Here is a 13,113-nt window from a genome sequence, read left to right as displayed (position 1 = left end):
CTGTCAATCACTCGCAAACTCCGATCAAAAGGTCAAACTATGCAGCGCTGATCAAATATGAATCAATATTCTGTTACTGTAATGCCTATTTCTCACTTCATATGTTTTCAGAAACATCTTGTATTGTACTGTTTAGCTGTAAAATGAGAAAGTTTGCTTCGGCTGGTGGGCGGTGCTTGGTATTTCCTCAACTTATCTCAACATTGCTCTGATTGGTTGTTTTTCTCCTCTGTATGAAATCTTGCAGATAGCATTAGGAGCACCGGAGGACACATGATTTTTTTTTCAGACCACCTGTCTCATGCACTACTGTCAGGATATAGTGACCATTTTATTAATATAACTTTTTTTAATCATATTCGCTCCAATTCTACCCACTGCTGCTTTAAGTGTGTGGATTTTTTACTATCAGTAAAATGCATTTTGTGTAGTGATCAAAACAGCAGTCACAGTCTGCTTCATTTTTCAGTTACACCCTGTTTTTTTGTGTCTGTTTCACTAATTAAAATACATGTTAGTCTTTAAAAGTCACTTGCCCTGCCCTCTCCTCTCCTCACTTACGTATTGAATTATGCAGTGTGTTCTATATTTCTGACAAGGCTGTAAACCTGAGCAGAGACAACCCGCAAAACTACACTGACTGACACAGGTTGCAAAGCAGTAGTTGCCTCCTAAGAAGCATACGAACACTCTGAAGTCTTATACTATACACTTCCATCCGTCTCGACGTATGGAAAGGCTGGATTGATTCTGTACTGTCGGCATCTTGGTCCCCCTACCATCCATGCTCATGGAACGGGGGCCAAAATAGGGTGTACTTAATCAGCTGGAGAGGGCCTTCAGCTGTACACTCCCCCCTCCAGAGCGTGTCTGAAGCCCTTTGTGAAAAGGTGGACACATTCAACATGCCCCCGCTCATTGGCCAATCGTTCAACCTGTATTACTCTGCCGGGGCTCCTGCGTTTGAGTGGCGCAGAAGAGATGGCGGCAGGAGTTTAGTGACGGCATCCATTAGCGGATGATTGATGGGCTTTAAAGGTTATTTTAGTAAAGCCAATGTTTTGATGAAGTTGATGATTGATGCTATTGTTTTCACTCACACTCTGGGGAGATTAATAATGATTATAAGGTTTTTTTTATGTTACAGCTGAAAGTAGGATATTAACTTCATCAGCTTTGCAGTATCTCAGAAATAGGCTAATGCATTTGATTGTGTGCCTCATGATGTTAAGCCCCAAGAAGTCACTGCGACAGTCTGCTCAGAGCAACATATTTGGTGCAGCTTGTGGTGCATACTGTGTGATCATTTGTCTTGTCAGGACACACGGGGTTGTTTGTGCTGGTAATAGCAAAAGACAGCCATTTTTTTCTTCTTTTTTTGCACACTGGATGCTCCTAGTGTGCTGACGTGTTTCTTCTTCTTGTGTCCCACTGCTCACCTAGATAACCAGTTCAGAATGTCTATCCTGGAGCGCTTGGAGCAGATGGAGAGGAGGATGGCGGAGATGGCCAGCCACCAGCAGTCGAGCAGTGCAGGGAGTGGCGGAGCTGGGGGAGGAACAGGGGGAGGGGGAGGAGGAGGAGGAGGGGGAGGAGGCGGAGGAGGAGGTGGAGGCAACAACAGCCAGTCACAGGTAAAAATGCCACGTTACGCCACTCATGTGTTGTGCGTAAAGACGTACGTGTGACAGGACACAGCAAGCACATTTTGTATAGACAACAACCAATAATGATGCGCCCTTTTGTGTATGTAAGTGTTTATCTGGTCAGACGCAGGCCAGCAGCTCCTTCGAGAGTCGTGTCGTCGTGGTCTGTGAGAAGATGATGAGCAGAGCTTGCTGGGCCAAGTCCAAACATTTAATCCACTCCAAGACCTTCAGAGGCATGACACTCCTTCACCTGGCTGCAGGCCAGGGCTACGCCACCCTCATCCAGACACTCATCAAGTGGCGGTGAGAACAAAATCCTCTGTAAAATACTGTGGCGCTTTTGGTTTGTAACTGGTGTGCATCGCACTGAATAGCAGCGAGATACTAATTGTTTCCTCTCTTCCGTCCAGCACCAAACACGCTGATAGTATTGATTTGGAGTTAGAAGTGGACCCTCTCAATGTAGATCACTTCTCCTGCACGCCTCTGGTAAGAGAGCTGAAGTCATTTAGAACAGTGTGAGCAAGAAAATCTGAGTTTGTGTGATGTGTCCTGAGTAGGGCTGTCAATCAATTAAAATATTTAATCGCATGATTGTCCATAGTTAATTGCGATTAATCGCAAATTAATCGCACGTTTTCTATCTGTTCAAAATGTACCTTAAAGGGGGCGCCTGGGTTAGCTCAGTTGGTAGAGCGGGCGTCCATGTATTAAGGCTTGGTCCTGACCGCGGTGGCCCGGGTTCAAATCCGGCCTGTGGCCCTTTCCGCATCCACTCTCTCTCTCTCCCCCCTTTCAAGACTCTATCCACTGTCCTGTCATAAAAATGGAAAAATGCCCCCAAAAAAATAACTTTTAAAAAAAAAAATTTACCTTAAAGGGAGATTTGTCAAGTATTTAATACTCTTGTCAACATGGGAGTGGGCAAATATGCTTGCTTTATGCAAATGTATGTATATATTTATTATTGGAAATCAATTAACAACACAAAAGTACCTCTCAGGTACTGCATTCAACATAAAAAATATGCTCAAATCATAACATGACAAACTGCAGCCCAACAGGCAACAACAGCTGTCAGTGTGTCAGTGTGCTGACTTGACTCTGACTTGCCCCAAACTGCATCTGATTATCATAAAGTGGGCATGTCTGTAAAGGGGAGACTCGTGGGTACCCATAGAACCCATTTTCATTCACACATCTTGAAGTCAGAGGTCAACGGACCAATTTGAAAATGGCCATTAATTTAGCATAAGTCTGGAGCGTTATTTAGCCTCCTCTGCGACAAGCTAGTATGACATGGTTGGTACCAACGGATTACTTAGGTTTTACAGTTTCATATGATATCTGTATCTTCACTTCTTTTAGCTTTAAAACTAAGCCTGCTACAACCTCCAAAAGATTGATTGCGTTACTGCGTTGAAGAAATTAGTGGCATTAAAAGGAATTTGAATTAGCGCGTTATTATTGTCTTAACTTTGACAGCCCTAGTCCTGACAGAAGCCTGTAGTTGGTGTAGATTGATGCTTTTATTTAAACAGTCTGGTGTAATGAAGCCCATTAACTCTGTTTCCCTTTGCTACATTTTCTACACCTTTCATTTTCCCATCCAGATGTGGGCTTGTGCGCTGGGTCACCTGGAAGCAGCAGTGGTCCTGTATAAGTGGGACAGACGTGCCCTAGCTATCCCGGACTCTCTGGGTCGCTTACCCCTCTCCATCGCCCGATCTCGTGGTCATACCAAATTGGCTGAATGTCTGGAGCAGCTACAAAGGGAAGAGCAGCAGTCACCAGCACCTCTACCGCCCGCAACTCGCATGTCTTTCTCCCCGGCCCCCGACACCCCCACCACAGACAGCTGGATGGTCAGCTGGGCGAACAACAGCGGAGTAGCACCCGGCAGCAAGAAAGGGGGTCCTGCCACCACGACAACCACATCCTGCACCACGAGCCTCAATCCAGGCCAGTACAGTTCTCTTACTGTACACTAGTTAAGCTCACTCTCTCTTTTAATGTATTATGCAACTAATTGTTATATGTTTTTTGCAGACTTGAGAAGGCCCAGGTCGGAGCCCTCCAACTACTACAGCAGCGAGGGCCAACGAGACCTCCCGCTAGCTAAAAAACACAAACCCAACCCAGAACTGTTCCAGACTCGGCCTGACAAGGCCATGTCTGTTCCTCTGAGCCTGGAGCAGCAACAGCTCCACAAGCTGTCCTCTAGCCCCAAGAGCCTGTCCTCGGAGGGCCTGAGCTCAGACAAGGGCCTGTCTACGGGAGGCAGCACGGGGACCACCAGATGGACCTCCAGAGAGGGTTTCTCCAGCAGCGGCATGGGGAGGAAGTCGCTGGGGGTCAGTGGAAGCAGCAGCCTGGGGAAGGAGAAGCTGGTCAGCCGGTTGCGTCAGCGGGAACAGCTCGGCATGCTGGTGATGGCTGACAGAGAAATGGCTGACGCAGAACTGTTATCCTATCGGGAAGATCTGGAGAACCAGGACTGTCTGACGCAGATGGATGACCTGCAGGTGAGAATAAACAGCTGTGTACTCGGTCAGCTGAATGTGTGGAAAATGCACTAGTACAGATGAAAGGTTCAAAAATAATTCGGACAAAGGACATTTTGCTGTTCATTTAAATGCCTGTATCACAGAAATAGCATAGCATATATAGCATAATATGTTTTTAGGCCAACCCGGAAGTCAGAATCGCACAGGTTCCCCTCAACAAAAAGCCGATGGGATTTTACCATTGGATTTTCGATTATTGCAGAAATTAAACTCTGTGGCAAACAAACGTTTATGATACTTTCACATTTTGTTCAGCAAGATAATCTCCACGAATGAACACCACTTTTATGATTTTTTAAGCGTGAATGCAATCGTCAGAAGTAAAAAGCTAACGTTAGGCTATAAACAAACTACACCAAGGTCGCACGACTTCACTTCAACACCACTAAGCTAACGGCGGACTAGTGTTCAGTGTGATGATGTTTAGCAGTCTCTTTTAGCCATTTGTTAGCAACCACCTTTTTGAAGACAAGGCTTCAAAAAGAGTGGGATATTTTCTGGCGTATTTTATATTGTTGAACAAAACGCTAAAACGTTAAGCTTGTGTTAACCACAGACCTTATTTCAAGCATCTAACCAAAAACCCATTCATTTCCAGATGGGGGAACCAGAAGTGCTAAAATGCTAACTCATTTCAGGGTTTTAGGACTAATTCCTGCACCACTCATCATGAGCGTTCTAGGTCTTCTAGGTCTTATATTACATACACTGTACTATCAGAGGGAGCTTGCAGTATGGATATTTAATGGTGCTTTCGCAAGCCAACATTTATTCAGTCTTAATCGAACTCTAGTGCAGACCAAAACAACCAGTCCGAGACGCTATCGAGAGGTGGTCTCGGACCGGTTGTGTTGGTCGTTTGTTGATATGGACACAGGTAAATGGCAGGTAAACATGAGTGGGAGAGGACTGACCTGGACTGCAGAAGTTTGCTTGACATCTGGGCCGAAGAGAACGTACAGAATATGCTAAATAAAGTCTACAAAAACAATGACGTTTATAAAGTGATTTGATATCAACTGGAGGAGAAGGGATTCGTGAGCACAGTGCGAAGTCAAAGTGAAAACACTGCTTTGTGCACTGTGAAACTGAACCAGACTAAATAGAAAACAAAAGTATCAATGTGACTCTGATTCGGACTAGCCAAACAGACCATGGCTTGTGAAAGAGCCCTTAATTGGACCACTTTGGAAAGTGGCATTCACATGAATTACATTGCCACCAGTGAAGAGAGCATGGCGAGATGAGATTTAAATTGGACACAACCGCACCGTGCCACCTCTTTTATGTCCGCCTTCTGCATTGGGTAGGCGGCATGCGGCAGGCCAACCTGGCACTCTGTCGATGACCATCACTGCATAATAAACTCTCTATTGATCCACTTCCATAGCCAAGGGATTCTTCCAGCCATCCATCTCAGTCTAACTACTCCTCCAACAGATGAAGTGCTGGATTAGGAATTCCAGCCTCTAACAGTATCGCTCTCCTCTTTATTCCACTCTATTGGCATTAAAGATTATGTACAGTTCACTAAAAAAGGTTGACACTCGACTATATGTAGTGATAAACATCGACAAGGTGGATCCTCCCCTCAGTCATCTCTGTTTGTCCCAACAAAACAGGCCAATATGATGACTCTGGCAGAGCACATCATTGAAGCAACGCCAGAGAGAATCAAAAGGGAGAACTTCACGGCAGCGGACTCGGTGCCCTTAGACACGTCAGGGGTCAGCAACACCATGAACTGGCTCGCCAACTACCTAGGAGACGTGGAACAGCTGCCAAGCATCATACACCTACGGTAAGGAGCGCCGTGGGGCAGGGAGTAGCAGATATGCATATTGCATTACCAGTGTGTGGGTGTGTGTGCAGAATGTGTGTCCTCCCCACTGCATTCATCTTTTTTTCTATGCTTTGTTACACCCTGCTATTGTCCAGAAAGGTTACTACTTTGTGGGAGTAAAATGGGTGGACAGTAACAAAGAACACGTTTATAAATGCAGCACATACTGTACATTATATTGCCAATTTAAAGTCAGAGTGAAACTGCATTTTGGTGTACAGTATATCCTGTTGAAACAGGGTATTTGTATTAAGCATAATGCCACAATGGCTCGTTCAAAAGTATAAACACATGAGATGTCTATTTGAAAAGAGAGGCCGTTTTATTTGTTGGAGGGGGCAGTGGCTCGGAATTGCTTATTATCTGTGTCGACTTTTTTGGAAGTTTAATTTACACCCACTAGAGTTTTGATGAAGTTTGTAGGCAGTCAAAGAAATAAACTAAAAATAAACTATTTATATTATCAGCTGTTAAATTGCTTTACGTGGCATGGAAAGATAAGCATTTTTAATTTGTTGTGACTTTGATTCCTACATCCGCCACTACTGTACTAAAGAACAAAACAGTATAAGTTAGATGTACAAGTTGATCATAAGTGGAAGTCTTAGATAGCCTGCTTCATTCTTACACTAAGGTTGCGTCCGAAATTCCACACTAACATGCTATTTAGTACGCTAAAACAGAAACGATTTTTTCCGTATATCAGAAACCTTAGTATGAAACCAATAGTGCGCGTAATTGCATACTATTTCCCGATGAAATTTTACAGTATGCAAACACCGGACACAATGTGATAGTGACGACAATGTTCATAACAGACGGACAGCTCTGTAACGTCAATAACATGACAAATTTAACTGTAAGTGTAAGATTTCACTTTGCTAGGGTTAATATATGTTTTAAATTAATTCAGACTTTGATTCTCACAAATCATTGCTTGGGTCACATGAGGTTGGCACAGGTTGCCATGGTTACACCAACTGGCAACGAGGCTCACAGGAAGCAACGACATAAATTACTGCTCAGTGCTTGTTGACTTCCTGTCAGTTGATGTCATTCACATACACTGCAACAGGAAATACACCGGTACACATTTGGAACTGTGAAATGGTCTATAAGAAAAAAAAAGAGGTCTGAAATAAAGTGAAAATGTAATTTTCTTTCCTCAGATCTCTGTATAATGAACCCCTGACCCCGTCGTCCAACCCCAGCCTCAGTCCTGGGGGGTCTCCGCTGAGAGAGGGGCCCCTGGAGAGGTCTACCCTCCCGTCCCCGGCTGACTGGAGTGAGTTCATCAACGCCTCCAACAGCAAGGTGGAGCGAGACCTGGCCCAGCTGACTCTGTCAGACCCAGAGCAGAGAGAGTTGTACGAGGCCGCCCGCCTAGTCCAAACTGCCTTCCGCAAGTACAAGGTACAGGCCCGGCGCTCTGATGCCATATGCTGTGTGTACTGCAGCCCGCAGTGACAGGGCTCTACTGTTAGGACTGGTATTTGTTAGATGGTTTTGGAGAGATGTTGAAGGGTTCACTTTTATTTGGTTCCAAGCTCTGATTTTTGTATACGGTTCATTAGTATCTTTCATCTGGGGATATACTGTTTCTAATCATGCTTAATATTATTCACATTTTTCTATCTCTACCTCTGTCTCATTCTCTGTTCCTCTGCTCATATACACACGACAACATAAACAGAAATATATCCAAAATATGTCCCTGTGGTTTCAGCATGGGAAGGTGCCTTGAGCAGAGCATGGCCTTGCTTAGAGGAACGACTGCACTGTCCCCCGTACCCCTGCTCCAGTTAGACACAATTAAGCTTATGTTCCCCTCCTCTCTCTCACTCTTTCTCTTTCTCTCTCTCTTAGTTAGGTGTATGGAGCCTGCTACTGCCTGTTTTTTAACTAGCTTTCCACACACCAGTCCTTTCCCCCCCTGCCCGATCCCATTCTTCTACTCGCTACCCTGCCCCCCAGCTACTTTTAATGAGTTTTCATATGACAAACTGTTCGCTGTCGTTTACAGTCATCTTTTATGCCCGTCTACCAGCTGATACTGAGGTGGACCTGTCACTCAACAGTTCACCTCCTCCTCCTCCTCCTCATGCCAGGATGGCATTCACATGCCGGCCACCAGGAGACCTCAGCGAGACTTGACAGAGTACACAATATCCTTTGTGGCAAAATGCATGTTCAACTGTGACCTCTGACCTATCCCACTTTACTCTCCAACAGGGGCGGCCGCTCAGAGAGCAACAGGAAGTAGCTGCTGCTGTTATTCAACGTTGTTACAAGAAATACAAACAGGTAGGCACCACCGAAGCATTGACGTCTTCCTGATACGGTCGCATCTAATAAGAGCTTTTGTTTACAGGTTCCACTGTAATTAGTGTACATCGTAGTCTTTTGGAAGATGGATATCTACATGAGTTAACTATCTAAATACTTTTAAATACATTTTTTATCTCAACAGAGTTTTTGAGAATAGAGTATGTTAGTGCATCATTTACGACATTTCCCTTTTTTCTGTTTGCAAGCTAACATGGATAGCCTTGAAGGTAAAACATTTACACTACCAGCAGCTGAATTCATTGCCAAACTTCAGCTTGTGTTCCTCGACTGCAGCGTGAACCCATACAGTAGCACTATTGCAGCATTCACACACAGCCAAGCGTGACATGTCGTTTTGTTCTCGTTGGCAGTATGCACTTTATAAGAAGATGACGCAGGCCGCCATCCTTATCCAGAGTAAATTCCGCAGCTACCACGAGCAGAAGAAGTTTCAGCAGAGCAGGAGGGCTGCTGTGCTCATTCAGCAATACTACCGCAGCTACAAGGAGTTTGGCAGGCTGAAGCCCCACCACCGCGGGGCTGCTGCTGCCCTGGTGCAGCACAAACTGAGGTAGACACTCAGCCACATACTGTAGGCCGAATAATGGAATATATACTAATGCTGCTAAATCCAGCAGGATAATGAAGACACCACTGTGTCATAATTCAAAATGATGTGCAATAGTTAGGAGTTGTTGAAGGATAACTAGAATCCATAAGTCATTAATGGACAGGCACATGCTTTATGACAATAATCATAAACCATTATAAAACAATTTATAATGACTTATAAGGTCAAGTAAGTTTGCAAGGATCAGCAAGGAGGGATTTATGATTCTCATAGTTGTAATGCATTATAATCTTTTTATAATGCATTATAATCACTGTTGTAAATAAGGGATATTTTACAGTGAGCCGCATGGACGCGGCGGAGGACACGCTAGCTGTATGTTATCCCGCTTACTACACGGCTACTTACTTAAGAAATCAATGATTTGACACAAAAAGCCAGAGTCCGACATCAGAACTGTGCAAAAGTACCGGTCTGTTATACATAGCAACGGTCTGTTATACATAGCAACGGTCTGCTATAAAGAAATAACAGACCCGGGGTGCCCTAGTAGCTCATCTGGTAAAGTGGGCGACCCATGTATTAAGGCTCAGTCTTTACTGCAGTGGCCCAGGGTTTGAATCTGACCCGCGGCCCTTTGCTGCATGTCATCCCCTCTCTCTCTCCCCCTTGCAGAACTATCAATGTCATTGTCAATTAAAGGCAAAAAGCCCCCCAAAATATGAATCTTTAACCGACCGTAGAACGCCGTGATTGACCAATCAGAGTCGAGTATTCAACAAATCTGTGTCATAACACATTATAATGTGATTATAAGTAACTATAAGTGGTCATTGTTTGCTATAAGTAAAATAAAAGTTAATTTGACAACACATTGTGTGTTCTTGAAAAGATTTAATGATATTTTTTTCCACTTTACTTAAAGCACACAATGACCGCTTTGAGTAACTTATAATAATATTATAATGCATTATCATACAAATATTATAATGTATTACAACTATGGGAAGTATAATACAGTATGATCCTTGAAAAAGCAATGTCAGTGAATGACCAACAATTATGAAGAATTATGATACATGACCTTATAAGTTGTTATAAAATGCTTTATAATGTGTTATGATTATTGTTAAAGAGCATTATGAATATTTATGAGTGCTTATTACTATAATTATACAGTGCTATAAGCAGATTATGAGTAAGTTTATAATGCATTATAGACATGGGCATCATAGAAAGTGTTACCATGAAGGGTAAAGTTTTTTGCTCAGTAATTCTATTATGTTTTATGAATAGAACTCTGCACATTTTCACTGAAAGTTGACTCAAAGTCATATTACCAGATTAATGTATGCCAGCGTTCAGCTGTTGCTCTACAAACAGTGACACTCTATTCTCTCTCTGGTGTTTCACAGAGGTAGTCTGCTCACAAAGAGGCAGGATCAGGCTGCCAGGAAGATCATGAGGTTCCTACGTCGCTGCCGCCACAGGTAGACCCCCGACACTTACACTCACACACATACTAACTCATTTATAGAGATACAGCTTCACATTCAGATTAACTGCACGGGTTTGGTTCGTGGTCTAAAAGAATAAAATCCCATTGAGCTAATCAGTAAGACACAGTAGTTTCACAATCTTCATAATCTCTCAACTATTATTTTTACTTGGTGTTATGTGTATTTTTTTGTCAGACAAATTGGGTGGTTAGAAAATGTCTCCAACACCTAAGCTCCACCCCCCCCCCCGCCCCCCCTCACTGTATTTGGCCCCCACCTGTCCTCGCCCCCTCCCTCCCTCACAGTGCCTACTGTGTGCTAATAGCTGTCTGGTATTGTTTTGCTGTTTATGCCAAGCCCCTTGATGGACCATAGACTGTTCAAGCGGGTGAGTGCAGCCTCAGCAACTCAGTTCGTGCCTCTCTCTCTCTCTCTTTCTCCCTCTTATCTCCCTCTCTGTCTCTCACTCTGTAATAATACAGTTATCTCCTCCTGAGGTCTCTGCCTTTGCATTCTCTCCCTCCTTCCCTCACTCTCATTTTCTCTTTTTTGCTCTCTCTCTCATCCCTCCACCCACCCTACCTCCTTCTCCATCACTGTTGCTTGATGCCTGCTTGCATGAAGGCTGCCGACTGGAGCCACAGGTGGACTGAGAAGCTCAGATTTAGAGCAGAAAACTTGAACTAACAAAAATGCTTATGAATGACAATATCACTGCAACACTTAACAGGCACTCCTCTGACTCTCTTTATCTCTGTCTTTCTCTCCTTGGGAATTACTTTTTGTTCATATTTCTTTTTATTTATTTTAGCTTTGTGTGGTTATGCGGATAGCCGGTTTGAGAGAACGGGGAGCTTTTTTTCGATCATGTTTTATTCTGCTGCATGTCGAGTGGTGACAACTTTGAGCCTTGCTCTTCTACCTTTAGGCATGCTATGGGCCTGCTGTTTCTCGAGTAGCTGTCTGTCTGTTCTGACTGGCTGTGTGTCCTGTTTCTAGCCACTTCGACAGACTGAGAGGGCGACGTAACCCCTCTGATTTCCATTCACTCAAACTGTGTCAAACTGTTGAATGTATTATCCCCACTGGTTCATCAAAAACATTATATTTAAAGGTACAGTGTGTAGGATTTGGCGGCATCTAGTGGTGTGGTTGCAGATTGCAACCAACTGAGTACCCTTCTGTTCACTCCTCCCTTTCTAAAGCTGGGGACACACCAACCCGACATCAGAGAACTAGCGGCGACAAAGGCCGCCTGTTGCGTCGCCTTTGTTTTGGTCGGCAGGTTGCACCCGAACACACTGCAAAGACTACGGCTGATGGCCAGTTAGCACGGACGTTCTGCGCCTGCCTGAGATGAAAAAACTCTCCACACCAGCAGGTCGCGGTAGTCTGTATTCGTCATTCAAAAAGGGAATCCGGAAGACCGAGGACTGCGGATATACAAGCCGTTGTTATGATACGTACATGAAACAAAGCAGCGTTTGCCGACCATTTTCACACCACTCTCACTCACCACTTAGCTTAGTTCCTGAAAATATCCGTGTATTGGAATAATCAGATGAGATGAAGATGAGAAATGAGAAGAGCCTTCTGTGTGTGCACTCTCGACTTTACTCATTGGCTTGCTTTCCTCACTTCTGTTTCTTGCACTGATTTGTTTTAGCTGAACAGCCAATCAGAGTGATTTCTCTCACCAACGGGCGCCGCCGCCGATTCAACATGCTGAATCAGCCGAAAAAACTCCAACACGGGCAGACTAGAGCTGACGGTGCGGGAACTGTCCGACGGCCGACCATCGGCTTGGTGTGTCAGGGCCTTAAGTCTGCGGTAAAGTGAGCCGCCGACTGCGAAACCGTGGTAACGCCGTTTGCCTCGCTCAGAGGCCATCCTTATCATAATAACACAACTTTAGCAGCAACAGAAGTCAGACGGCAGCTGGCGGTACCACGGTTTTGCAATCTGTGGCTCACGTTACCTCTCTTTTGGGCCAGTATTTGGTTTGTCCGTTCTGGGCTACTGTAGGAACATGGCGAAGCAACATGGTGGACTCCGTGAAGAGGACCCCCCTCCTATGTAGATATGAAGGTCTCATTCTAAGCTAACAAAAACACGATTCTTAGTTTCAGGTGATATATATATATGTATATATATATATATTCCATTTCTACTAATAGATTCCCCAAAGTGTTACACACTGTTCCTTTGAAAAACATACAGTACAAAAAGATACACCTGAAAAGGAAAAAGCACAGAACGTCATATATACAGTAGTAAATGTAGAAGTTTGATTCTTTTCACAAACCTTTAACCTCCTTGCTGTTGACATTCATGTTTTTACTCTTTACCATATCTGCTGTCCTAAAATAGGGCGCCATGCTTTTAGAGCAGGTGAGATTGTTGATGTAACCGCCTCTTATGGCAGGTTTGTCTGCTATACTGTGATATAGGTTATGGGAGCCGGATAGCATATAGGTCACAGAATGAAAACAAACAATGGGTTCCTCCACCCTTTGGGACTAAAACAGTAATGGATTCATACCTCCAGGGAGCAGTCCAGCTCAGCCTGAGAGGATGTAGCACACGCACACACACACACACACACACACACACACACACACTGCATCTAACCATGTATCTATCTAGTCTGTCAGTA

The 13,113-nt window shown here is 44.2% G+C and overlaps 1 protein-coding gene across 14 annotated transcripts in view; it reads left to right on the top strand.

The window, feature by feature from the left end:
* Positions 1-13,113, top strand: part of camta1a (calmodulin binding transcription activator 1a) — a 346,100-nt gene that overhangs the window by 325,645 nt on the left and 7,342 nt on the right. For 8 of the 14 annotated variants that reach the window (XR_012594914.1, XM_074643587.1, XM_074643591.1 and 5 more), the window contains 12 exons: positions 1,444-1,634; positions 1,756-1,952; positions 2,060-2,138; positions 3,263-3,611; positions 3,699-4,174; positions 5,839-6,017; positions 7,229-7,472; positions 8,292-8,363; positions 8,594-8,614; positions 8,759-8,958; positions 10,374-10,448; positions 10,815-10,845. Coding sequence is in view for 13 of the 14 variants with exons in the window: in XM_074643587.1 (XP_074499688.1) it covers positions 1,444-1,634; positions 1,756-1,952; positions 2,060-2,138; positions 3,263-3,611; positions 3,699-4,174; positions 5,839-6,017; positions 7,229-7,472; positions 8,292-8,363; positions 8,594-8,614; positions 8,759-8,958; positions 10,374-10,448; positions 10,815-10,845 (2,114 nt within the window). In the remaining variant the exon portion in view is untranslated. The remainder of the gene's footprint in view (positions 1-1,443; positions 1,635-1,755; positions 1,953-2,059; positions 2,139-3,262; positions 3,612-3,698; positions 4,175-5,838; positions 6,018-7,228; positions 7,473-8,291; positions 8,364-8,593; positions 8,615-8,758; positions 8,959-10,373; positions 10,449-10,814; positions 10,846-13,113) is intronic. The other 6 variants (XM_074643582.1, XM_074643581.1, XM_074643583.1 and 3 more) reach the window with 5 other exon arrangements.

The sequence above is a fragment of the Sebastes fasciatus genome, chromosome 8 (genome assembly GCF_043250625.1).
Source record: "Sebastes fasciatus isolate fSebFas1 chromosome 8, fSebFas1.pri, whole genome shotgun sequence".
NCBI classification, from domain to species: Eukaryota; Metazoa; Chordata; class Actinopteri; order Perciformes; family Sebastidae; genus Sebastes; species Sebastes fasciatus.
Note: the sequence above shows the minus strand (reverse complement) of the source record. Positions and strands in the feature narration are given on the sequence as shown.